Genomic DNA, 27305 nt, shown 5'->3' on the forward strand with positions numbered 1-27305 from the left:
CTCCAATAGAGGGAAGATCAACTCAGAAATTAGAAGGAGCTAAATCTTTGAAAGCTTGGAGAACAGCAAAATCGCAAGGACAAAAACAGCATCTATCGGATATAGAGAAAGGGTTTATATCATGTAAAAGGAGGTAGGTGGAAGGGCAGCAACTAGATCGTAAGATCACCTCATTAGTGCTGCCCTAAGGTGAGGGGGAAGAACCAAGGGAAAAAGCAGAGAAGAGATCGAAGGAAGGAGAAGAAAAGAGGAAAAACGAAGGAAAATGGGTTTAGAAACCTTAGATCAGAATAGCTCTGATACCAAGTTAGAGAAGAGAGACAAGTGAGAATGGCTTTAAGTGAGTTGTGTCTCTCCTCAGCCCTCTATATATAGATTTCATTAATAGGAACAGAATTACAAGTATACCCTCCATAGCTGACTATAATAGCTAAGGAGAGAAATAAGAAATAAAATAACAAAGAGAAATGTCTAAAGTGCCCTTATCGGTTACATATCTTAACAGAGATATATGTCGAGATCTTGACTGAGATATTGTATGTTTTTGGTATCGCATATGGTTTCGCCTCAAGAGCTGCCGAAACCGAGAAAATTGTGAGATCTTGTACCATGTTTAGATCGCCATCAAATCAAAGTAAGAGTTCGATAATGCTAATCGAATGGAGATGATTCTCCCATTCTACAAAACTCGTGGGCGAGTTTTTTCCTTTATTGGTGTAATGAACCTCTTTAATAAGCCATTGTGGGTAGTTAATTCTGTAAACAGGACTAAGCTTATAGATAACACTGTGAGGGTCCCATGTGTTGATAAGTAAATTAGTGTAGTTTAGGAATAGTCCTTTTTAGTTAAGTATTGTATGTCCTATTGTTGGTCTGTAGATTATGTTGTCTTCTGTAGCAAGTATTTGATCATTTTCAGTTAATTTTTGTTTAGGTAACTTGAAGGGATAGTGGTTAAGTTGGTTTAATAGTCCTAAAGTTAGTTTATTTGATTTTAAAAAATAGGGTTGTTTTTACACGAATTTATGAAATATTGGAATGAAAATTATTTTGATTTAATTAATATCGAGGTTGTTGCCCCTCTTTCTATCGCTTCTCCTCACTCAATTCCCCACAGTTCTCCCTTCCGCTTATACTTGTGGCTCCATTGCTAGCAGTCTCTTCCATTCTATCTAAACAAAAAAAAAACACCAGCAAATCCTCTGATCGATCTGCATTATTTTCCATTTCCAACGCTAAAAGGATGATGTGGTGTTCATGCCAAACATTAACTTAAGAGATGTTACGCCATAAGTTGCCACTTTATAGCCATATTGCAATAGAAAAAAGAATTATCAACTAATAAAAGGACAAAAAGGCTGATGTGACAGGGAAGGGGTAATTTGTTTCCAGACAATATTTCAAAGATGACAGGATGGAAGCTTGCATCAACTTCCTAGGATGGTACAGAGGGACCAACTAGGAGGTGGTATATGATTTTGATTTCTGATACGACCACTTGTTTGAGATTCAAAAAACATAGAAAGTTCAGAACTATAAGGTTGTTGCTCCAAAAGTGAGATATTCATGCAGGCAGCTATATTAGACGAGATGTTTTATCATTGGATCATATCTAAAAGGCATATAGAATCTCTTCCTTTTTTGTGGTTTTTTTTTTTTTTTTTTTTTTTTGAGGGGGGGAGGGGGGACATGCAGATTAATAGACCCTAGGTAATTTAATAAAGAAAACATATTTCATCAAGCTCAAAGCAGGCCAAAGCTTACCGAGTCACATGAGACACGCTTCCTCGGAAAAGATCTTGAACAATCGTCTTTGCCTTGGAAACATTGGAATGGCTTAAAGACCGTTCAAGCAAAGACAGAAGTAAGGTGAGGAACTCATGGCTATCCTGCTGAACACCATTGTCCAACTCCAAGGTCTTAATGAAAGGAGCAGAATCAATAAAAGCCATTTTACTGGAATCTAATTGTGCAATTAGTCGTGCAAGTTGATCTAAGACAGGTTGTTGCTTTAAAAGATTTGGTTCAACGGAGAAAATGCCTTCTCTGAATGATGTGTTAACGTAGAGGCATTGAAGAATGCTATTAGCATAGCACGTAGCACCAAGATTTGTCAAACCAGCAGGCGAATCAGTGGAAGCACGAAGATCCTTGCATGGATCTGGACCAAGAGCAAGAATAATATCTGACATCTTCTGCCATAAACCCAATTTTCTAGTTCCATTAGAAGGTGGAATTAACCCACAAAAGCAGTTTGGGTTGTCCTTTGAGTTTACACGGGAACCTTGACAAATGGGCTTCCAGGTCATATATAGTTGACGAAGATCATATTCAGTAATCTCACCTGTTCTATGAATTTTCCTACAAGCAGGCAGCATAAAAAATTTAAAATGCAAAAGAAATTTGAAAATCTAAGCATAAAAGGAGGCAAAATGTCATCCTGCAAAAAGAAGTGGTTGGTACCTCAGAATTTCACACAAATTTCCTTCGCTGTTGTCAGGCCTGTGTCTTTTATTTTTGCTGCGGGTAGTTGGCCTACTCATTCTATCACCAATTGAACACCGCTATTACACTTGGATGCACATTTCTCATTTAAAATTGGAAAAAGGATAAATTTTTATTGGATGTCCATATATGATTGGGTGTTTGCAGCAGAGTAGAGTATTCTCAATTAAAATGAGTAACTCATGTTGTAGTGCAACTTCTGAGAGATAAAAAAACATCCATACCAGATAAGAAATTTGATCAGTAAAACAAAAAGCTACACATCCAAAAGAATTCCAATAGAATTTAAAATAGTTCCTAGGGAATATTGTATAATAGAAATTTATTTTTTTTTTTTGTGGTAAAGTTGTATAATAGAAATATAACATTAAAAAGAAGCATAATTGATTAATATGGAAGAAAAATAAATTTTTTTTTGGGGGGGGGGGGGGGGGCACTCCAAGGGAATGCACGTGTACTTCAATTCAAAGAAAAACCACATCTTAGCCTCTTTTAGACAAACAGAGATATATAATTATGAAACAAAATCAATACCACATCAGATGGCTTAACTTCCTACCACTGGAATACTAAAATCTTAGGATTGTATTAAATCATAAGAGAAGCAACTGGGGAAGAATATTTCAAGGTACAACCAGAAATGTTAAGACACGACAATTAGCACATTATGGGCAAAATAAAATTACAGCAAACATAGTAATGCCATAAGACAGGTTACATAAGAAGAGGTCACAAGAGAAATTGACACAAAGGACCGAATTCCTATTTTGGTAACAAAAGGTCTGCGCAAAACTGGAAGTCTCAATGGAATAATTCTAAGCAAAGGTTTGACTCAAAGAGTACCCTCAGAGATGCAAACTATGTTGGCCCAAACCCCTGTGATATGGATGAAAATGGGTATGTTCAAATGAATGGGTGTTTATGGGAAAGAGTTCACTCCAATTGAGCTTAGAAGCTCATTGGCGCATGTCTCTGGAATGAGCATGCTCATAGTGTACTAGAACAGAAATTCTAGCAAGTGTGGAGAAAATGGTTTTAAACACACATGTGCTTTGAATGTGCTGGCCATATCATATTATAGCTGATTGAAATGATGCACTACATTGAGCATAAGCTGATGGCATATTATGCATTGAAAAGTGGTGTTGAAAAGTGATCACTCATTCGAAATTAAGAAAAAAATAATATTTGATCACTTCACCGTTTTGGAAATTATGCCAATAGGAGTTGATGATTTATCTCCTAAAGTCAATGAGCTATATTTGAAAAAAGCCAATGATGTAGGACAAAACATGAAGAAAAAGAGGCCAAAACACTGTTCACATGAACAGTGTCACAGCCCCACATGTTGTCTTGGTGAGAATGCTACTAGAGGATCCCGTGGGGCCCAACACCAGATTGTATGAAAACTTTTTAGAAGAGTCAATTTTTTCTATGCGTGGGGATTTAGAAGTTTAATTTAGTTTCTAATTTCAGATTTAGAAAGTAGGCTTAAGTTTCTACTTTTAATTAGACCTTAGTTTCTTGTTTTGCTCCTTGCATGTTGGCTGAACTATAAAGCCTAGTTTCTATTTCAAACTCCCAAATAGCGACCACTACCATGCCTTTTTTTTACTACCTGTTGAGATCCGACCATCATCTTTCTGAAACCCTGAGAACAATCGTGGGGAAAGCTCGTTGATAGGTTAGCGAAAGAATGCCTATGCAAAGAGAGGGGTATGTACGGACAGGGGAGGGAAAGAGAAAACCATAGCGTCAAACCTAGGTCAACGTCATCGCTATCGGTGCACAAAATTTTTCAGAAACCAATATTCCAGAATAAAAAATAAAGCACCGCGCAGAAAACAAAGACTAAACCTTCAAAAAACTGATGAACACAATTAATACAGAAATGAGCCATAGAAGCATGCATGTAACTGACAACAAATGCCAAACAAATAGCATCTTGTATGTAAGAAATGATCTTCCAATGCCTAAGTAGTAGAAACTGCAGGCTTCCCAACAAGAATAAAGCATTACAAAAAAAAAATTGAACTTGCACCATATCAACACAAAGATTCAGAGAAAGTATAATATCAAAGATGTATGTACCATATAATATCTAAAATGTATATCTAATTAGTAACCATATGGCAAACCCAAACCTCTCCAAATGTCAGTTATTTTTTGTTTATATTCAGATTATGAAAACAGAAAACAAGCCACTAAGACATTGAACAACCTTCCTCAACTTCTTGAGTACGCAAGACAACGATACAGTTCTAGGCAACCATATTAAAGTTCTACAGTTCTATTGAATTCCTCTAATCAACCCCATTTATTTGAAACTATGCATACCTGAAGCCCCATCAAGCCAATAGTTGCTACAGGATTGTCCAGACTATGTTGAGTCTCAAAAAGTTCTAAGACTAAGGAGTTCCAATAGTCCAAGCAGAGCTACACAATCATATTATAAGGAGTAAACATTGAGTTATAAATACTGACAAGCAGTTAACAAATGCACATAGATGTTAATGTAATTACCTTGAAAACTTCAGTGTCTTCAATGAACGAGATGCCAATGAGATATTCAAGACCCAATAGAAGAGCAGATCTATTTTTTGGATTTGTTTCAAGTATTCAAATATGGGACTGCAAAAGAAAAGGTGCAGTTGGCACGTATTCCCACATTGCATTTAGTTCAGCAGCCAAACAGCATAAATGACAGTGCAGTACATAAACAGTTCATTCATTACAAATAATACATGACAGCTTGTAAGCTCTTCGTTGAAGGATGCTTTCTGTGCAAATAAAGCTTAACTTTGATTACTTTGATAGTATATTTGTTGCCGATTACTTGCGACTTTGAATAGTTGTACTCTTGTCGTCACACTATTTTAATTTAGACTAACCTTTATCATTTATGGGAATACTACATTACTAACTATCCCCCCCCCCCCCAAAAAAAAAGAATACTACAGTCGTTGATCAGACTATGACCTCGACCGTAAAAGACTCGGAGCAAGATAGACCGCCGTGAAGGAGAAAGAAATGAAGAACAAAGAAGAAGATCAATCGACTCTCTGGTTTCTCCGTCTCCTAACCCTAGAAGACAACGGAGGAGGGGAATAAGGGCTAGCTTAAGCTCAACGAAATGGAAAAAATCTAAACCCTAACACAAAGAAAGAGAAAAAGAAAATAAAACCGTGATCAGACGAAGACTTAGACCGTGAAAGACAAACAAATGAAGAAGAAATAACAAGATCGATCGTTTGTCTGATCTCTCCGTCTCCTAACCCTAGCTGTGTTTGAAAGATGCGAAAATAATAATAAAAAATTCCGGCGTTTGTAAGGTTGATAGGTTAGCAAAAGAATGCCTATGCAAAGAGAGGGGTGCGTACGAACAGGGGAGGGAAAGAGAAAACCAGAGCATCGAACCTAGGTCAACGTCATCGCTATCGGTGGGGTTGAGCGGAAGTTGTGGGTAGTGTGATAGAGAGAAACAGAGGGGGTTGTGCGGAAGAAAGAGACAGAGGAGGAAGGGAGAGTAAAGGGGAAGGATTTCCAGGGGGAAAGATAACCTACCTCATTGGACCACCAAATGGGACGATTCGAAAAGTCCGCAGGGAAGCGAGCTTTTCCGACGATTGTTTTCAGGTTTTCAAAAAGATGATAGTCGGATCTCAACAGGTTGTTAAAAAAATGGCTTGATAGTGGGGATTTTTATCGCCCCCAGTACCTATCCCCCATTTCTCCTCAAGTACTCCCTGGTAGCTCGACATGTGGCTTATTTCAATCCGACGATCAGTATTGAAAAACCAAATTTTAACCTCAAAACAATAAATCCCAAATTTTCCCTCCATTCTCTCCTCTCTGTGAACGACGACGACTACGAGAGTCCCTCCATTCAACAAAAATCCTCTCCGTGAACGACGGCCAAACCAGAGCTGCAATCGAACTTCTTGGGTTTGGAATCCCTAACTCCCTCCCTGCCAAACTCTGAGACGATCGTTCATCTTCCTGCAACTTCAGTTTTTCTCAGGAATACAATCGTAAGTTTTGCTGAAAGATGAACAATGGTTTCACTTGGCAAGCTTTGTATAGGAAGCCCCAGTTTTCCTTTGCCTTCCATTTTTCTTGGTTCACCGTGAAAGCTTCATACAAGCACATCTACATGTGGTCCAGACTTGAAGTGTAACCGAAGTGGAAGATGTATCAGGGGAAGACAGACTCTCGTCTATGGATTTCTGCCAGTTGATCCATGGGCACCCACCATTGATTCTGAGAGCATAACTTCACAGCTTTTTGCTGTTTCTCTCTTCCCTTACTTGGGTTTCTTGTATTTCATCACCAAAGCTCACACTCTTCGGATTCTACTTCTTACTAACCTTTGTGGGAGCTACAAGTAAGTTAACTCATAAAAATTTCTTCCTTTAGTTGGGTTTTTCTGAGTGTTTACACTGTTTATAAGTTGGGTTCACAGGGCGATTGGTATACATGTGAAAGAAATTCCATTTCTGCTTTGCTTTCTCCTTTCAATGTGGATTTATTTACTGCCTACTTTGGCTGTATATTTCTCTGATAGATTCACGGATGTTTGAGGAATTGGGTAATTGTGGTTGAATAAAAGTTCCATTTTATTTTTCAAGTCTGGGTCTCTATGCAGTTCTTAGACGGGTGTAGACATTTCCTTTTTAACTGTATTAACTTGGCGAAGAAAGAGGTGTTGGGACAATTTGCCCTTTTCCTTCTCTAATTTTTCATTTTGGAATTCAATAGCTTGTAGGCAACCTCAGAAGTGAGGTATGAAAGAAAAAATTTCCTACCTTTTCTGTTCTTTTTTCTCCCCACAAGTTGTGTTGGATGTAGAAACCATATTAGAAATTGTTTTTCTCGAAGCTCTAGGAAATTGTGGGAGTAGTACAGCTACAGCTTCATATAGTTTTTTTAGGAAGAGGTGGGCTTCTTTGATATGGAATGAAAATGCTTTTAAGGAACAAATGCTGATTTGATAACTTGTAACAAAATTTGGATCATTGCAATCTGGGATAGGAAATATGGAACTTACATCGTTAGATGTTCTTTCCTGTAAAACAAGGGAAATCTGACTAGTGAGATATTGCTGGTGAAGATGAAGCTTTCACATTTTCAGCTGATTGACGGGATACTAGGTTCAGGCAATGGTATGGAACCCAAACTGGGTTCTTACAAGAAGGCCCTGGTTGTTAAGTTATTGAATCCAAATTTGTACAAGAGAAGTTCATATATATTTCCAGTGCTGATGAATCTGGTCATTTTTTATAGACTTATAACTTTTTCCTAGGAATGGCTGACAAATTCTTTGATATGGTTACTATCATCTTGTTGGATTATGGTATGGAACACAAACTGGGTTCTTCTTACAAGAAGGCTCTGGTTGTTAAGTTATTGAATCCAAATTTGTACAAGAGAAGTTCATATATATTTCCATTGCTGATGATTCTGGTCATTGTTGATATTGACATATAATTTGTTCTTAGGAATGGGTGACAGATTCTTTGATATGGTTACTATCATCTTGTTTGTTTTGTTTTTGTTGATCTGTTATTGCAAAGTAGAGCAGTATTTTCAAATTTACTGATCCCTCTTCTTTGATATGGTTACTATCATCTTGTTTGTTTTGCTTTTGTTGATCTGTTATTGCAAAGTAGAGCAGTATTTTCAAATTTACTGATCCCTCTTCTTTTGTTCTCACTGTTTGACGTCCTCTGTCTAGTCCCCGCTGGAATATATGGTAAGTTCACCGCCGGCTTCTTTTGTTTACTGCAACTTGCTTTATTGAATACTACTCTGGGAATTCACTCCATTAGATATAATAATTGTGCTGCATTATGTGTTTGAACTTTTTACAGCCAAGGTGCATTACGGAACCTCTTTATCTAACGTAGATTGGCTTCATGGTGGGGCTGAGTTTTTGCTCACTCTCACCAACTTGTTTATTGTGATGGGATTACGTGAAGCTCTGAGAAAGACTAAGGATGAAAAGGAAAGCACACCAGGAGTTCTTCCAAGGATCAAAGAGGAGGAGAAATCCTCTGCTTAGATATAGAAGAAATTTTGGTGTTGTCCTGCTTCTGCATGACTCTATCTTGTGTTGGCTGTCTGTTTAACTAAATTATTTTAACTTTGGTTTCCCATTGCATTTCATACGCTCAAGATTTTCTCAGCTCGAGTCCTCCCGGGTTTGTTCCTTAAAATATGAAGTTATTGACAGTTGGTAATGACAGAAGATGAGCCTATGTTCTGTTAAGATGTTATGTATCCATATGCTACTAGAATCCAAAATGTAGTGGTGTCATTTCTGTAAAGAACCTGGTGTAGCATCAATGAATGAGGCCAGTGTGCTTCAGCTTCTTGCTTATGTATTTTTCCCCTATTGGTTTTGGTTGAATCTTAAATACTATAATTTCATATTGAAGCTCCCATGTCAAAACTGGTTCCATATGGCAGTGTGCTTTCACCTTGTAATTGTGCCTTTCGCTTGTGGGCTATTTCCCATCTGCCCCTTCTCCACTCTTTTGCTCAGTTACATGCTTAATTTGGCTGCTATCAATCCATTATTTCCATCTTTGATGACATCTCATTTACCTTACCTAGAGTTGATAGATGATCTTTGTGTTGGGTCTTGGCTAGATGAGAATTGTATTATCGGTATCATCCTATAGAGCATGTGAATTAGGCTAGGATCAAATAATCTAATCTTAGATCAAAGAAGGTTTAGCCAGTCGGTCAATTTTATATCTCGGTTGAATAGAACTGTATTGCATGAGACTGATGGATCGATTCATATATGGTTGCATGGAGCCTGCTCGATAAGACGAGGGTTTGGAATCGAAGCTCTAATGGTGGAGGTGAATAGATGTCGCAGACGAACTGCACATTGATCAGGACTATCACATGTATGATCAGCATTATGCACCGCTTCGGCTTCAAACAAACTCAAGCATGACTTTGATTCATGCCCCAATAAACCACAATAGGAGAAGAAAACAGGAAGTCTTTCGTAAGAGACATGCACCAAGGTTTTAACTTCTGATTTTCGCTTGATCGGAATCACTGTACGGAGTGGCCGACGAACGTCCAAACTGACCCTGCACCGGTAGAAATTGATGCATTGACCCCCTTGTAAGCCTTGGATGAACATCGCCTGTTTCGGGGTGCCAACTTTCATTGCAAGCTGCAGTGCAAAGTCTAGTGAATGAAGCTTCAGGGGAATATCTTGAAGGTGAATCCAAAAGTCAACATATTGGAAGGTCCATGCACTATCCGATCTCCAGTGTTCAAGAATTAGTAGATTGCCTCCCACGGACCAAGGTCCATCGGAATGAACGTTCTGCATATCCATGGGGTGATTGAAATAGAACAAAAAACGATCTTATGCAAGTGGTGATACCTCCACTCCATGGTTTGTATTCCACGCAGTAACCAGAACCTCAGTCACCGCTTGTTTACGGTATGGTTTCCCCATTAGAATTTGGCCTATCAAGGTATTGGCTTCCCGCTTTGCTATCTGTTCCTCCGTTTCTTCATCAATAACAAAAGCATCTTCGTCACTATACGATTGTTGAGCGTGCTCCAAGGGTGGATCTGGTAATGGAGGTTGTGGAATTTGTCTCTCCATTGCAGTAGAAAATGGTAGAAACACTTTCAAAAGGGATAGGAGTTGGACACTCTCAGAGATGAGAGGAGTGAGGCACTCTCAAAGACGACAGGAATTCCTTGTCTGGTTTACTCGCTTGGTAGAATAGTTTTGGTTGATACAAGATGAGTTTCATAGGTTTACCAAAAAAATAGTATCAGGCTACTTTGCGTGCAACTCTCAGGTCACCAACGCATAGGCCTATCTAATGTTTGGGCATTGAACTGCTTTCAAATTCTTGTTTTGAGTGATATTTATGAAGAGTTTGATGTCCAATCATTGGATGGGTATCTGTGCTGAGGTAATGACCTGAGAATTACGTGCAGCACGATCCAAGCCGCATAGGATCCACATCCAAAAATATGGGTTTATATGGATTAAATGAGGACAAAATACAAATAGTATCCAATTGCAAGAGTCAAAACATGTCAAGTCAAGAACTTGTAACCGGACTTTGTTTACCGTCGAATAGAATGTATTTTTACTTGGATTGAGGGTTATATAACGTAATTTCATATTTAAATGTTAATTTTTTTGATCCATTTTCGTTCTTTCTTCGGATACCATCACCGGCGTGAAACCCCTTACCGGTGGTATTGAGTATTCCCATATTCTTCGATTTTAAACCACATTCATCACCAAGAAAACTAAGGATTTCCTTTCGTTGCACTCGGGTCTCCTCTTCTCCTCTATTTGATGACCGGCGGTGAGATCTTGCAGGCAGATACTGCTCTCTCCTCCCCTTCAGGGGGGTTACCGTTGAGGGTTGCTGTCCAGGCTTGCACGAGCAGTGTAAGTTAAGGCAGCTCTTGCTAGAATTACTGATCGATCAAACCGACGGACCATGCAATGGATGCGCCAGAATACGATTTGTTGTATACTTCAATTGCAGCGGCAGTTGAAATGACATTCCAGAATTGGGGCATCAGGAGGAGAGGTTGCCCATCAGATGCCCTAAGTGCAATGAGAATTGATTGATTATATGCCCAATTCGATAGTGGATTGATTATATGCTCCATTTGCCTGCTGATTTCTACTACTTTCATCTCACTGTTTCTGTTTTTTTTTTTTAGATTTCTTTTTACAAATTATTTTGATTCTACAAGGCTTGGAGTTGAGAGTTGCGGTTATATTCAAACTTTACATTCACTGGTTTTTTTTATGGCTTTCAGATTCACAATTCTATAATATCTTAGAGAGTTACATTTGAAATAAATGTTACTCTTGAGGAATTCTCCGTTCAGTCTCCAGAAATTAACTGGGGCTGAAGAACATTATTAATGTGCACTTGTATATCAATTGGTCCGCCCATTCGACTTAACTTGCTACAATTTGCTATTCACTTACGGCATTCTCTACATGAGATTAACAGAAGAGAAAAGTGTACAACTGCAAACAAAAAATATTTTGAGAAGTAAGGAAGGGATAACAGGAATATAAGGCCAGCGGCTGAAGAGAAAATTCATTAATGTAAACATTTATCTGAGTTTTTGTTCTCGTGGTGTAGTAGAGAAGAAGGACAGAGGGGATGCAGTGGGAGGGGATTTTCGCTAGAGTGTGTGCTACCGAAAGAGGGAGAGATGCAGAGGACAGAGCTCGGCCAACGGCGATGGGGAAACATGCCATGGCCAGGGGCAACATGGGTAGCGAGTATCTGACCGGAAAAAACAGATCGATGCTATCTTGACAATGATAAAGCCAGCGCCAAGCGATGTTTTCTTGACGCCGACTAAGCTAGGGGCTCGGAGGAGTGAGAAGAGGGCAAGGGAGCTGGTACTGGAGATAGAGATGAAGACGACGTAGGAGACGAGAGAGAGGATGTGAGGAAATTACAAAAAACATATTATCTTTAAAAATTGAAAAATGATATAGGGTGGATAAATAAGTCCGGTTACAATATGCATTTGTAACCGACTTGGTTACAAACAGTTTTACCTTTTTCGTAAAATGATAATGGAAGTGATTTCACAATTATTTTTTTCCGATGGTTGGCTATGCCAAAAAAATAAAAATGAAAATTTATGAGTCTAATTTTTTTGTTTTTTGGTTGAAAATTTATGAGTATGAGTCTAATTACAATCTACGTTCTACTTTTTTCCGATGGCTATTATCGGTGAATATTCATTAATTAAAGATATAGAAAAAAAGGAGTGGGGGGAAACAGGGAGACAAGGAAAGCCCCTCACCAAATCCGGACGCCGACCCTGCATTGGGAAAAGGGTTTTTGGAGTGGAGCTTTTCAAGGCCAAGACAGAAAATTTAATCCATATATTCATAAGGGAGAAGGGGAGCTTTTCGAGGCATATGAATCTCCTTTGAATGCTCCTCGATTGCCTTCTGTAAACACTTTTGTACCCAATCAAAGCATCAATACAAACACAACAGACGCAAAAGAAAGAAAATTACGAAAGCAAAAGATAACCCAGCAAAATCGAATCATCGAGACAAAGTTTCAATCAGCAGAAGAAAAGAAGTGGGAGAAAAGTCTCTCAACTGTACGGCAGCCGAACATGGTGCCTTCTGATTCCGGAGTACTGTAGCCTTTCCTTCATTCGTTGCTTCACTTCTCTTCCCTGAAAAGTTCATGGCCATGGGTTTAAACTAATAAAAAGATCTCGTAATTGTTTTTTCCCCGCAAATTGATAAACAGAAAGTGGGTGAGGCCGAAATCGATCAAGGTATGATTTTTTTTTTTTTTTTTTTTTTTTGGTGGTTTCTGATGGACTTTCTGGGTGTTGGGACCTTATGTTTCCATCTTGTGGTTTCTGGTGGGTGCTGTGACTTTGTTTTTCCGCCTGCTTTGTTCCTCCACTCATCCTAGAAATTTAAGTGGTTTTTCGGATGTCTCTTGAAAGACGCGTGTGGATCTCTTCCTTGGTTTTATGCCTCAGGAAGATATGTCGGTGGTTTCGCGTTCCCGGTCTACAAACTTTTTTTTAGGAGGGGTAGAATAGTTATCTTATTATTTGTAAATTTTTAGTAGACTGCCCCATGGTAATTCACATTTTCCCCTGGTCTCTCTCTCGCTTGCTGATTCCTGCTGGTTATCCTTTCACGAGTCTGTTCCGTGGTCTCTATAATCGACTTGTGGAGGACCTCTATGTTTGGCGGGTTGTCTACTTTAGTCTTGTGAAAATGGGTTGAGGAAAACCACTGTTAATTAATGTTTGCCTCTTCTCTTGAGTTCTTTGTCACCATCTTGAATTATTTTTTTTTTTTGTTCTTCCATTCACTATGGTTTCTCGTATGCTTACTCATCTCCGAAGTCTATGGATTTACGTTTCATCCTAAACCCCTCTTCCGGGGGGCCCTTTTTTCCCCAGGTAGCTCTGTCAAATGGCGAAGGAGTACAGTGGATCTCCTAAGCTTCATCAGCTTGAATCAAAGAGGAAGCGTCTCACATGGGTGTTAGGGGTCAGTGGGCTATGCGTGCTCTTCTATGTTTTGGGAGCTTGGCAGAATACGACTTCTGCGCCGTCCAACCGATCTGAGGTTCACACCAAAGTCGGATGCGGTGTTGGTTCCCCAGCAGCAGGCAACACCCATTCGTCATCGTCATCGTCATCGTCTTCGTCTTCGTCTTCATCATCTTCCACCACCTCCCTCGACTTCATAGCCCATCACCAGGTGGGGCTCAACAATACCGGCGGCGGTACTCAGAAATTCGAAGCTTGCGACATGTCCTACAGTGAGTACACTCCCTGCCAAGATCCGAGGAGAGCAAGGAAATTCGATAGAAACATGCTGATATACAGAGAGCGGCATTGCCCCATCAAAGACGAACAACTGCTCTGCCTGATACCTGCTCCACCCAAGTATAAGAACCCTTTCAAATGGCCACAGAGTAGGGACTACGCCTGGTATGATAACATCCCCCACAGAGAGCTCAGCATTGAAAAGGCCGTCCAGAACTGGATACAAGTCGAGGGCGATCGGTTCAGGTTCCCTGGTGGGGGTACCATGTTCCCGCGAGGAGCCGATGCTTATATCGACGACTTAAACGAGCTCATCCCACTGACAACAGGAACAATCAGGACTGCCATCGATACAGGCTGTGGAGTAAGAACTCTCACACATTCTATTTCCCATCTCTCTCTCTGTCTCTATCTCTCTATCTCTCTATCTCTCTATCTCTCTGATCTTTCTGACTTGACTTTGGGTAAAATATCATATCTATCGTGAGCAGTCTAATTACCTTGGCCGCTTTATATATCCTCGTCGATATTCTTAGTCGGCTAGTGTAGCATTCCAGTGCTGAGATGTCTCCATTGTAATGTCTTTTTCTGGATTATTGAAGGTTGCAAGCTGGGGTGCTTACCTGCTTAAGAGGGACATCCTGACAATGTCGTTTGCACCAAGAGATACACATGAGGCACAGGTGCAATTTGCACTGGAACGGGGAGTTCCAGCCATGATTGGTGTCATGGCGTCCGAGCGTATCCCTTACCCTGCAAGAGCTTTTGATATGGCCCATTGTTCACGCTGCTTGATTCCCTGGCATCAATATGGTTAAGTTTTCTATTTTACCCAGTGTGATGGATGAAAATGAAATTGATCAACATACTCATCTCAATGGAGCTTAAAATCTAGTTAAGTAATCTAAGTTTGGTCATTTTATTACAGATGCGCTGTATCTAATTGAGGTGGATAGAGTTCTGAGGCCTGGTGGCTACTGGATTCTATCTGGCCCCCCTATTCGCTGGAAGAAATACTGGAGAGGTTGGGAGCGAACCCAAGAAGATCTTAAACAAGAACAAGATGCAATTGAGGACGTTGCGAAACACCTTTGTTGGAATAAAGTGATCGAGAAGGACGATCTTGCTATTTGGCAAAAACCCATCAACCATATCGAGTGTGTTAAGAGCAGGAAACTTTATAAAACACCCCACATCTGCAGATCAGATGATGCAGATGCTGCCTGGTACTCCCTTAACCACAAGCCGTCTTTTGTTAAGCAGAGCATGTTGTATTTGTAACTGGGGTCTAACTCCGTGGAGAATGTGTTCTCTCTCTCTCTCTCTCTCTCTCTGTTTGTGTGTGTCTGTGTGTCCAAAGGTACAAAAAGATGGAAACTTGCATAACACCGCTTCCGGAGGTAAGCAGCTCAGATGAGGTTGCAGGTGGAGCATTGGAGAAATGGCCGGATCGTGCTTTTGCCGTTCCTCCTAGAATAAGTAGGGGGTCGATCCCTGGCATCAATGCTGAGAAATTTCGAGAGAATAATGAGATGTGGAAGGATAGAGTAGCACACTACAAACGAATTATTAGCCCCCTACCTCAAGGAAGATACAGGAACATAATGGATATGAACGCATACCTTGGGGGATTTGCAGCAGCCCTCACAAAATATCCAGTATGGGTCATGAATGTGGTTCCTGCTAGTTCCAATCAAAATACTCTGGGTGTGATCTACGAGCGGGGTTTCATTGGAACATACCAGGATTGGTGTGAAGCCTTCTCTACATATCCAAGAACCTACGATCTCATTCATGCTGATGGCGTTTTTAGTATCTATCAGGACAGGTAATGAATCTGATAGGGACCAGCACTAACCTTCCCTTTTTTTCTTTTTTTGTTGTTGTTGTTCTTGGGGTTGGATGTGAAACGGCCTGCATTTACATTAATATTAGAGAGATGAGATACAACGTGTTCTGATGGTCAACGGTGTGTTTCTTCTGTAATTCAGGTGCAACATCATGTACATTTTGTTGGAGATGGATAGAATTCTGAGGCCCGAAGGGACAGTAATATTCAGGGATACCGTGGAGGTTCTTGTGAAGATACAGGGCATAACGGATGGAATGAGATGGAAGAGCCAGATCATGGATCATGAGAGTGGGCCGTTCAACCCGGAGAAAATTCTCGTTGCTGTTAAAAGCTACTGGACTGGTGAGGCTGCGCTGAAACCTCTCTGATACCCCGTGTATTCACTGTGACCTACGCTTATTTGGGAACAGAAACTATTTATAAAAAGGGTGAACTTTCTTCTTTGCTTTTTTTTTTTTATTCTTTTAACAGAAACTATGTATTAAAAAAAAAAAAAAAAAAAGTAAATTACAATTGAGGTACTTAACGTTTATAGGTATTACATTTTGCATACCTCACAAGGCTTACATAGTCACATTTCAAATTGGGAAAATTTGAAGGACACCCCTTGTAAGTATATCAAATATCACAAACATTTCAAACAAGAGTGGGTGGTAGCGGCGCGGCGCTAAAATTCGTTAAACTCACCCCTAAACGCGACTACTTAATCTCAACCGTTTATTTTTTGACCTTTTAATCTTATCCATTAAATAAAAAACCCATAAACCTGCTCACCGTGAGAGCAGGTTTCTTCTTTTTCCATTCTTCTTCTCCATTCACAGGTTTTTTCTTTGTTTTTCTCCGGCTTCTTCTTCGTCTCCGGAAGTGCAGGTTTCTCCAGCTTCTTCTTCGTCTCCGTTCACAAGTTTCTCGGTTTGTATTTGGAAGATCCGGATCTCGGTTTCCGTTTATTTTGGAACGGAACCCAAATTTATTGGATTTCGTTTTTGTTGAAGTTTAGTTCAAAATTAATCTGTTTCGTTTCAATTGTTCCTTTACCCTTCCCCTGTAAACCTAGACTGATGATTTTGGAAGATCCGGATCTGAGTTTCAGCAGATTTTTCAAGACCCTATAAAAATTAATGGAATTGAAGACCCCTTGAATCTCTGGGATCTTGGAACCGAACAGAAACGAAAAAAACTCCATCTTCCCTTTCATAAAAGAAAAAAAAAACAAACTTCATCTTCCCACCTCACAATACACAGGGAGGGCGGAGATGGGAGGAGAACCCAGTGGCTTCTTCTTCTTCAGTTTTTTTAAAAAATAAAAAACCTCAAGGGCGATAATCGAGGAAAAAAGACGGTTTTGAGAAGAAAAAAAACCCTCTTCTTCTCCGTTCACAGTGGCCCCATCGTTCTTCTCACCTCTGCCCTCTCTGTGTATTATTGGTAAGAAGATGGAGGGTTTTTTTTTTTTTTAAATGATTCTATATGAGTTTGCAGAAAATAGTTTTGCAGGGGAGAGAGAGGGGAAGAGAGAGCTGAGGAAGAAGAACGTGAGATGGGTTTGGGGTTGCAAGGGTGGTTTTTTTTTTTTTTTTAAATGATTACAATAGGTTTGCAGGGGAAGAAAGAGGGGAAGAGAGAGAGACGAAGAGAGAACTGTGAGATGGGAGATTCGCAGGGGAAGAGAGAGGAAGGAGGAAGAAGACGTGAGACAACCGGTAGTCAGTTGAAAATTGAACGGTTCAGATCAACTGGATAAATCTCAATGGCTGAGATTCATCCGATGAGTTTAGTGTTGCGCTTGAGGTATTTTATCAGTCACGCCGCGACTTTTTCCCCTTGTCAAAATATCAGAAACTTTATGGCTTTATTTTAACTTAATCACTTTGTTGGGTCTCTGCAGTTAATTAACTCTTTTTAAATGACGAAATTACTTTTATCACAATATGAATTTTCCATAATACCCTTAAAAGTAATATCTCAAATACAAACACCAATCTATCTTCATCATCTCTGTCCTTGTCTGAGAATTTCGTGAAGTTCTGCCGGTGAATGAGGTATGGATTGACTATTGGTTTTGGACTTCAGTTGCATACTAGTCTGGTTTCCTTCGCTTTTGAAACTAGCGGTTCATGATCGACGTCAATAAGAATTGCAAAAGCAAAGAGAACAACAAACTTTAAATGAAAACCCATACAACAACATTTATGTTTTGAACAAAGAAAACTAGTAATCTGTGAATAATTAGGTAATTTTGATGCTTATGTTCACCTCAAGAGTTACCTGGAGGTGCCAGTTGCTTTTCGAATTCCTTCTGCAATTTTTTTGCGTTTTATAATCAAAACACAGTACAAAAAATACTTGACAAAATTTCCATGACAGAGTACAAAATGATAATAATAATTATTCCAACCAAACCTTCATATACTTTCCTCCTTCCACATGCTAATAGCCTCGTAGAATGACTTCGATGATGTCCCTGATTCAGAATTAAAAATATAGACAAAAGGGTTAGAAAGATGATCTACAACAGACATGATTAGTGGGGTTGTTTAGAAGTATCCAATATTATAGTACTGAGGAAGAAGGGGAAAATTAGAGCATTAGACCTACCCAGGAAAAGAATAATGATGAGGACGGTGATGAGCCAGTAAGGGAAGACGACGCTTAGAGCAACTCCAATGGTGATGTTGATCAAAAAAAATGGTGATGTCGAGCATGAGCATGGGCTGGAAAAGAAGGGCGAGATCGTAGTCGATTATGGGCACATTCTTCGTTGGATGGGGTACCCTCAAGTTATACCAAACAGACGATGCTACTGCACCCATTATCATACCTGCAACAGTCCCCAAATCCGAAAATTTTCTTCATATAAATTAGGAGAAACCAATTGAAAGATTTATCAATACTCAAACCGTAACACACAAGGGAAGGGGGGTTGGGAGAGAACGTAAAAACATGGTTAGAGAATGATTTAACGGCCAAATGTTCCTGTTGTGCTCAACGTCAAGGGGAAGAATAAGGAAGAAGCGGGAAGAAGATGGAATGAGAGGTTAACTAATATGGGGTTAAAATAGACATTTCAACTTTGGGTGCTAACTGTGCTTAACATCAGGGAAAAGGCTGATATTTTGACATTGTTTGGGGTGTCTGTGATATTTGATATACGTACAAGGGGTGTCTGTGAAATTTTCCTTTTCAAAGTATACCTATGAGTATCTCAGGATTCACAAATATTATGTTTGGGGTTACTATACATTTCATAAATTTTATGATTTGGGAAAATTACTTGTACACCCCAGGTACTATATAGCCCGATTGCTTGTCACCAACTCACCACCAACTTTTGAAACTATTACTTGAACACCCCCTGCATTTTAAGAATTCTTATAAATAGCCCATGTTTGTTATTAGTCAATCACTGTTTAGTGATGATGTCATGGGTTAGAAAAATTTTAAATACTCAAACTACCCTTTAAGGGTATTGAAGTGACCTTTTTACCCTTTGGCCATAGTAAAGAGAACATTCCCTTTCATCGTTGAACAAGCCCTTCACTCTGCTACTGTTGTGGCGATTTGCAGACACCGTAGAAGACGAAGCAAGCACCTATGGTGATCCTACCGTCGTTAAAAAACCCCCCAAACCCCTCTCTTATTTGAAACCCTAACCTGGAACCCTCCACCGCAAGCACTATTGCCGCCCACTACTAACCGCAACCCTAACCTGCAACCCTCCCTACAAGAGAAATAAAGGAACCTCAGCAATCGTTTGTCAGACTATTGAGATCCCAAAGGAACCGATGAGTTCTCAAAAACACTAGGAATTAAAAGTTGGGATTACCTAATGTTGTCTTAAGTAGGTTGCAAGATGCAATACAATGCTGCCTTCTTGATCTATCCAACTTTGAAGGCTCTCTCCATTTTAAGCTTTTCAATCCATCCTAGCAAGGCTTTAACAGTTTCCAATTGGCCATGTTTCACGGCCAAGTGAAGAGTTGTCTCCTTTCAAATCGTCAACTTCCGAAGAGAATTGTTGTAGTTGAAGATCAATTCATCCAAGGCTTCAATACTCCTTAGCATGGTTGCACAATGAAGTGCAGTTCTCTTCTCTCTTCCCTGGAGTTGACCCAGACAAGAGTTGCTTCATACCATTTGAAATATAAAATGGAGTTATTCTGGTGACCAAGGCTTCAATGCTCCCTTCAAGAGTTCTCTTCTCTCTTCCCTGGTTTTAAAATCGGGTTCCATGGTGGTTTTGGAATTTCAGACCATAAAATCAGGTTTGGAACGCTGGGTTTATGGGAGCTTTTTTACCGGCAACAATGGCTGCCATTTGGATCGTTGGCATTACATTGTCGTTCGTCGATATTCTGGTGACCAATGGCTTCTTGATTCGGCCGCGGGCAGAGGCGATTTGAGCGGATAAAATCCTCGCGGGTATTCTGTTCGTCCATGGCTTAAGGAAGAAGATGAGGATATCCATGTCTTTTCCTATTTTATTTAAGGGCTTTGTTTAATTTAAAAACAAAAAACAAAAATGTAAGGTAAAATAGATTTTTACATTCAACCACTAAGAATAGACTAACCCCGTCAGGTTTCATGGGTTTCAAGTAATTGTTTCAAAGTTTGGGGTCAAGCAATCGATTCATAATACATGGGATGTATAAATAATTTACCCTATTATTTTTTATAATTCCAATTTTACCCATATGTTTAGTCTCTTCTTCTGTTGATTTGTACCCACTTGAGGGGGAGGGGGCATCTTCAGATCTAAATCGGTAGATACTCCGAAGACATCAGCGTCATAAACTTCATAACAAGTCAACCTTTCACCTCTTTGTAGTTTGTACCCTCCTATCTATGTCATAATATATTGAACCCTTCTAACAATATAAATATATATATATATAATATCATATTATACTATCATATTATACTATTATATAAAAACATGTTGTGGTAAATCTTCAATTATCTATTCTACCCTTCATTCTAATCTAAATACCATAATCAAAAAATTTGGTACCCTTTTTATTTATTTAATTTTTATCTTAAATTTTTTTTTACTTATTTACTTTTTTTATTCTACAATAACATTCTCTCCATCGACCAATCCCTTCTCACACCCTCAACCGTCAACCACTCCCCTCTTCGCTTCGTTCTCAGTTCTTTGCAAAACCTAACCCTTGCCCTTCCGGATCTACGGAGGATGAAACTCTTTCGTTGTTCTCCCTTCTTCGTTCCATCTTCCTTCTCTATCCACATCTACCTTTTCTCTTCACCCTAACCCCTCCACTTTGCTGCCCATTGGAATCAATTGCCGATGTTTGCTTCCCTAACTGTTGTAGTTTGTCGTAGGTGCCGCTCGCTGTTGTGTTCCTTCTATCCTAGGTCGTCTATCTCTCTCGACTCAGGTACGTACAATGGCAATACAATCTTACCATTGTTACTCCATGGGATTATCTACTTACAGGAATCAAATCTCATCAATATAGTGCTAGCGATAGTTTGCTTCTGGTCTTTAATGGCAGAATTTTGATCTGCCAATACCTTTGCACCTAGCTACCAGATTACTCGGAAGTTTTAGGGCAGTATTTCCTCTTTTGGTAAGAACCTTCGACCTCTCTTTGAGGCCGATCTAGGCCTTCAATTGACTGAAGAATATCTTTGCACCTAGCAGCAAGATAACTTTGAAGTTTATGGCATTATTTCCCCTTCTGGTAAGAACCTTCGAACTCTCTTTGAAGATGGTCTAGGCCTCCAATTGATTGAAGAATATCCATACAACTACTGGCGGTACTCCTGTTTTCCAACTTTTTTTGGTTGCTTGAGGTTTCTTTTTATTTAGGAATCAAACCGTTGGATTCCTGTGATATTTTGGGAATTGGATCTACATCAAGAAGGCGACTTCGACCTTGGTGTTGTGTCAATCCGACAATGTGATATTCTGATTTCAGAAATCACCAAAATTCTGTATGTGTGATTTGAGGATTGAGTTTGGTTACTGCTGGATAATACATCTTCATCAAATCTATTTGATATGATAGGGCTTTTTATTCCCCAGTTACCTACTATATTCTACCAGGTTTGCAGACCCATCAGAAAAGGGTATCCTAGACTTCTATATGACAATTTGTTCTCCTTTAAGCAGAATGGCAAATTTGTTGGCATTCTTTTTTTTTTTCATCCAACAGTGGCTTCTCAGACCCCCAGGCCCCAACCCTCTTCGCCAAGACTTTTTGCTTCCCTGTGGTCGTGAAAACCTATCACATGATTCCTATCCTCTCTCTCTCTCTCTCTCCTTTTTCTTCTTCTTCTTCTTCCTTCCATCTTTCTTCTCTCTCCACATCTACCTTGTCTGTCCACACTAACCCCTCCATTTTGTTGCCGATTGGAATCGATTGCCGCTGTTTGCTGCCCTAATTGTTGTATTTCTTCCTCCTATCCTGGGTTTATAATCTCTCTAGATTCAGGTAAGTCTTTATTAATGCTGTTATGGTTGTGATTATGAGGTACAATTTTGAACCTGCATTGTTGTGCAAAATCTTATTGACTATTCTAGGTATCTCGTCACATATTTGTTTCCTTTGTATTTGAGCAAATGTGGGAAAATGAGTGTCCAATGATAAAATTAAAGACCACCTTTCTAAGTAACTTCCATTGAGATGAAAAGATTTGTTGCTTTCAAAATCTAAACATAGTAAATTGGTTACAGGATTATCAGTTTCATGAATATTCCATGCATGACCTTGCCCCTGACATTGTCAAAGGCTTGAAGTAAAAAATGCTTTCTGGTGTTCATAGTCATGTTTTCATTATTTCACCACTCTGTTTATTATTGAGCTAATGTTGCGAATACCATTCAAATTTTTGCATTTAAAGGGAGTTATTTACTGCAATTTAATACCATCAAACATACTATAATTGGATGGGAATGGACACCTAAAGATGGTTATTTGCTCTTTTCTTTTTTGGTTGGGCTTTTGCCAATCCTTCCTGTGTGTTTTCCCATGTTGTCTGCCTGTCATTGACTTGCTCTTTTCTTTTTTGGGTTTTGCAGCTCTGTGATTTTGGAATAGCAAGAAGATCGAGTCAGAAATCTAACACTCCTCCTTCCCTGGTTGGTTCCTCTTTACTACTAGAGTGTATTGTCTGCTATAAATACTAATTTTTTTAGTTTCTATGTACTCTATCTTAATTTTGGTAAAGGCATCCATTTATTTCCTCCCAACTTATCTGTCTCTGTTAGCTACCTCAAGCAAAGCATGGAACACCTTGCTATATGTCAGCTGAGCTGTTTCAGGATGTAGGAGAAGGAGATCATTCTTATGCTTCATATTTCCAAGCACAAGGTTTTGTATTGTACGAGTGCTACACTAGGAGGCCTTCTTTTGTGGGGAAAGAGTTCACTCAACTGGTAAAATTTTTCCTCTGTGATACAACTCCACCCCTCCCCAGTAAACTAAAAAAAGAACGGAGCAAGTCCATGATAGGCAGACAATGTGTGAAAACACACATGAAGGATTGGAAAAAAGCCGAACCAAAAATAAAAAAGCACAAAACCCAAAAAAGAATTACCTTACATATGGATTTATCACATGTTTTCACACATTGTCTACCTATCAAAGGGCTTTTCTCTCTCTCCCCCTCTTACTCTCCTTACTCTTTCTGGATTTTATCTGTATTAGGTTCTTAACTAATTGATGTCTTATTGTGGGAACTCAATTGGGTTGCTCTGTTTTGTGTGCCAAATTCAGTCTCTTAGCAAGAAATAATGTCTTTGTATGACAGGTTTTGTCAGCTTGACCGGAATTCTAAGGGTTTCATTTGTGCTGACAAGAATTTATCCATGCCTGATTTCACCATGAATCCCCTTTCTTAGGTAAACATCTTATATTGGTTGTCAACTTTTGTTCTATATATTTAAGAGTGAATAAATTGATATTTGATGATCAGATTCGGGTCGGAATGAATTTTGCAAGGATTTAGTGTTGCATTTAATGAGTTTGATTGTTTGTCTTTCACAAAGGCTTCCTTTTTTTTCGTCTTCTAATAATTAATTTTGTTGAAAATAATTGCAGAGAGTGCTTAAGATGGTGGACGGTTTGAATTTCAAGGAATTTATCGCCTTCCTATCATCTTTCATTTCTAAAGCAAGCATTAGACAGAAAATCGAATGTATGACAGAATTGGATGGTAGAAATAGACTTGTTTAGTTGGCCCCGATGAGCTACGACTCTGGTTATGATTTTTCCAGTTCTGGGTGAAGGATAAGAATCAAGATCTTGACAAGGATTGTTGAAGCCTTGAAAGTAATGGAGTGTTATGTGGCTAAGCCTACGATGAGGCAAGAGCTGAACCAAAGTGTGGGCTATCGACAAAGATGCCTTCAAAAACATATCCAATGCCTTTAAAATGAAACCAATACTCAATTGACTTCCACAAGGTGTGTACTGAAGTGAGATAGTTCATCTATTAATATATCCTTGAATCACCACTCTAAAACCATGAATGATGATTGGACTTGTCTCATTCTGATTTCTGTTTCCACGACTTGATGTTGCATCCCATCCTTATGATTATCTATGGCTCTTACTTTTATTATCTTTGTCTCATCAAGTTCCTCTAGTCAACCGGAATTCAGACCTCCACGTTAAGTCATGTACTTTGAATTATAATGAAGCAAGGAATTTCCCATAGAAATGGAATCCAAGAGGTGAGATGGAAAACTATGTTGCTTAGAGTCAGACTGATTTGATATTTGTAGTATTTTTATATTTGTTTAAGGTGGAGATAATTATGTCATCCTTTGTTTTAATTTTGTTAACAATTACATGCCATAAAATATTAATCAGATATCTGAATTCAAGGAGGATTTGAATTTAAATACTGAAGCATTCGTTTTATTCAATCTTATGTCCATATTTATTATGTAGTTCCTCTTCTATGTAAAAACAGGTCAGCAGTTGACTGTTTAGTTTGCCCAAAAGCTGTGGTGAAGAATTTGGGGAATTCACCAACTTATGCAAAACGTAATGGACTATCTATTTAGGACATTGTTTGCAGTAATTCTGTATGGATATGTTTATCAGAGGTGTTGCTTTCTTGGTCTCCAATATCTATTTGCACAATTTAGTCTTGAACCCTCTCCCCCTAAAATAAAATTTTCGTTTGTCACTAGCCTTACAATAGATGCATCAGCCCATCTAAGGAACATTCTGGTGAGTTTCTTACTAGATCAAATTTCGTTCATCAAACATTTGATTAATTATGTTGTATCTTGATGCACCAAAATGTTATAGTCTGATGCTAACCACCATTGAGTGTCAAGCTTCTTATCTCTGTTGCCTTTTTGTTACACCATGGATGGGGAAATTAACAGAGTCTCCATGTGACAGCTTCCTTTGATACAAAATCTGCTTATATTTCTGTTATTTGATTAATTCGGTTGTATCAGCATATTTTTTTTTTGGGAGAAGTGGGGGATAAATTCTAACAGTAATTTTCTTATCAGTTTATTCTCCACTGCTTTGAGTGTTTTCATTTAGTTCATTTATCTATTAATAACCTTGTATGATTTTTCGTTGTGCTTCCTTATTTTTCTTCGTTTTTAAAAGAGATATGATCTTAATAGTTAATGTTCTATTGGTGGAAAGATGATCTGAAATTTTCTAGACTAGAATTTGGTCCTAAAACAATTTGAGGATCTGCTCTGGAAGTAGTTGAGGACCATCTTATAATTCCATATTTGCTAGATGCTACGAATGGTTGATGCAATTAAACTTTGTGCAGACCTTGTGTATTCCTTTGCTTGAGCATTTTGTGAACTCTATATTTGTGAGAATGTATTCGTTGTTATGTTTGACACTGCAATTATTTTGAGTTAAAGATAATTGAAGTCCTGTATAATTTACTAGAAAATCAAATTCAACATGAAAATTATTCTTATGATCGAGTTGAGTGACATTCTGTGGTGACTTATATGTGGTTCGCACAAAATTTTCAAATGCTAGGCAGATTCGTCCCTCTCTCTCTTTCTCCAAACAGTGTTGTTCTTCTTTACAATAATCTCTCTGTCTTTCTTTTTCTCTAAACGACGTTGCTTGATGTTTCATTTATTTGGCCAGCCCAAGCTTTAGTTTGTCATTGATATCTATACTGCATGTATTGTTTTATGCGGAATCTGTTTTAGTTGGGGGTTTGAGTTTTCGATGTGTAGTAAAAACTTTTGCTTCCCAGGCTTATTCTTGCTTGGTTTTGTTTCTACTTTTCCATCATCCCAATTGGCTTTAAATTTCATTTTTTCTCAAGGTAATTATACTTTTAAGAAGACATTGAGGGATAGTCATTGTTGCTACTCCAATATTAAAATTCCCTTTCCGTTTTCTTTTTGGTGGGAACGCTTTCCCATCCCCTTTTTAGTTCAAGCTTCGAACACCTTCATGCTGCAAGGGTTTTCTAATCTTCAAAGCTGTTTTGTATTCTTTCGATTCCTCTACCGTTGGACAGACCTTATGCTTCCTTATCTATTACAAGGTTTTTTTGTGAGAAAATAAGCCATCAAAATGTTTGGGCACCGCACTTTCTACCTCTTCTCCTGTAAGTGAATCTCTTCTCAATTCCATTTACTATGACAATTATTAATTTCTTTCCTTCAATATGTTTTAACTCTTGATGGATCGAGTAGAAAGTATGTTATTATCTAGCACAGTTTCTTGCTTTATTATTCTGACTGCTTTTTCGTGCTTGTATACTTCAGAGGATAATTCATTAATCAATAAACTTTGTACCACTGTAATTTCCTTTTCCTTTGTTGGTAAATTAATCTTGCTGGTTAGTAGCATTTTTCTTTTCCTGATTTCACAAGTATTAAATATGGGTCTTTAGCTCAATTGGCAGAGTACTTGGGGTGTGAGAAATGACTCCTACTTCAAGAGGATGGTGGTTCGAATCCACCAAGACCTTGAACTATATTTTCATTTTAACTTCAATTGTAGTGTCATGGGAATTGGTATTTCATGATGTAGAGAACCCAACTTAAATTGTGTCTCTATCTAACTTATTTAACTCTTTTTTAATGATCTTTATAAATTATTAGTCTATATCATTCCTTTAGAGTGTGCTCTCTCTCTCTCGCTCTCATGCCAATTATTGGACCTTATTTGGTTCAATTGTTGTGAAATTGTGGATTGTTATGGTGCTCCCGGTTGGTTCCCAATTGTGTGGACTTAAGGCATGAAGGGTTGTAGCGTTGTCGGGCACTCCTAGATTAGCGAGTGGAATCCCTCTTATTATGAACAAATTGCCCTGGTATTGAGCGATTGTTGGTGTAGAATTATTTTTCCTGATGGTGTTAAAATATGTAGAAAGAATTGGAGAATTATGCCATATTAGAACAATAAATATCTCAATCCATAAATAGTTCAAAAAGGATAAGTGGTGAAGGTTCTCATTTTACCTTATTTCAGAACATTTATAAAAGTTTTGAAATATAAACTTTCTCTATCAACACATAGTTTTCATTTTTAAGTTTTTTTTTATTTAGTTAATTTATCTTTCGCTAAAATACCTTGGCTCATTTTAAGAAAGCAGTCTTCAATGGATACAAAAT

At 38.6% G+C, this 27305-nt stretch overlaps 1 protein-coding gene and 2 pseudogenes across 3 annotated transcripts; 2 read left to right on the forward strand and 1 right to left on the reverse strand.

The window, feature by feature from the left end:
* The window catches only part of LOC122647313, a 91162-nt pseudogene extending 84986 nt beyond the window's left edge, over nt 1-6176 (reverse strand).
* On the forward strand, nt 3417-8775 carry LOC122647314 (annotated as a pseudogene).
* A 3593-nt stretch (nt 8776-12368) lies between these two features.
* On the forward strand, nt 12369-16093 carry LOC122647306 (probable methyltransferase PMT18). Of its 3 annotated transcripts, none has more exons than XM_043840725.1 (6): nt 12369-12782; nt 13491-14221; nt 14460-14670; nt 14786-15083; nt 15218-15685; nt 15849-16093. In XM_043840725.1, the coding sequence occupies exons 2-6, from the start codon at nt 13499-13501 to the stop codon at nt 16075-16077; spliced, it is 1929 nt and encodes a 642-aa protein (XP_043696660.1). In that variant the 5' UTR covers nt 12369-12782; nt 13491-13498; the 3' UTR covers nt 16078-16093. The 3 variants fall into 3 exon arrangements, with proteins under 3 accessions (XP_043696660.1, XP_043696662.1, XP_043696663.1); XM_043840727.1 differs by lacking the exon at nt 12369-12782 and adding an exon at nt 12794-12840 and having other exon boundaries at nt 13490-14221; XM_043840728.1 differs by lacking the exon at nt 12369-12782 and adding an exon at nt 13188-13205 and having other exon boundaries at nt 13490-14221.
* Nucleotides 16094-27305: the final 11212 nt, after the last annotated feature.

The sequence above is a fragment of the Telopea speciosissima genome, unplaced genomic scaffold (assembly GCF_018873765.1).
Source record: "Telopea speciosissima isolate NSW1024214 ecotype Mountain lineage unplaced genomic scaffold, Tspe_v1 Tspe_v1.0021, whole genome shotgun sequence".
Lineage (NCBI taxonomy): Eukaryota > Viridiplantae > Streptophyta > Magnoliopsida > Proteales > Proteaceae > Telopea > Telopea speciosissima.

Bases quoted from the DNA above. Each gene is read 5' to 3' on its own strand.
- LOC122647306 (XM_043840725.1), top strand. From the start codon at position 13,499: ATGGCGAAGGAGTACAGTGGATCTCCTAAGCTTCATCAGCTTGAATCA. The intron at 14,222-14,459 runs GTAAGAACTCTC...GGATTATTGAAG, and splicing joins CCATCGATACAGGCTGTGGA to GTTGCAAGCTGGGGTGCTTA. The intron at 15,686-15,848 runs GTAATGAATCTG...TCTGTAATTCAG, and splicing joins TTTAGTATCTATCAGGACAG to GTGCAACATCATGTACATTT.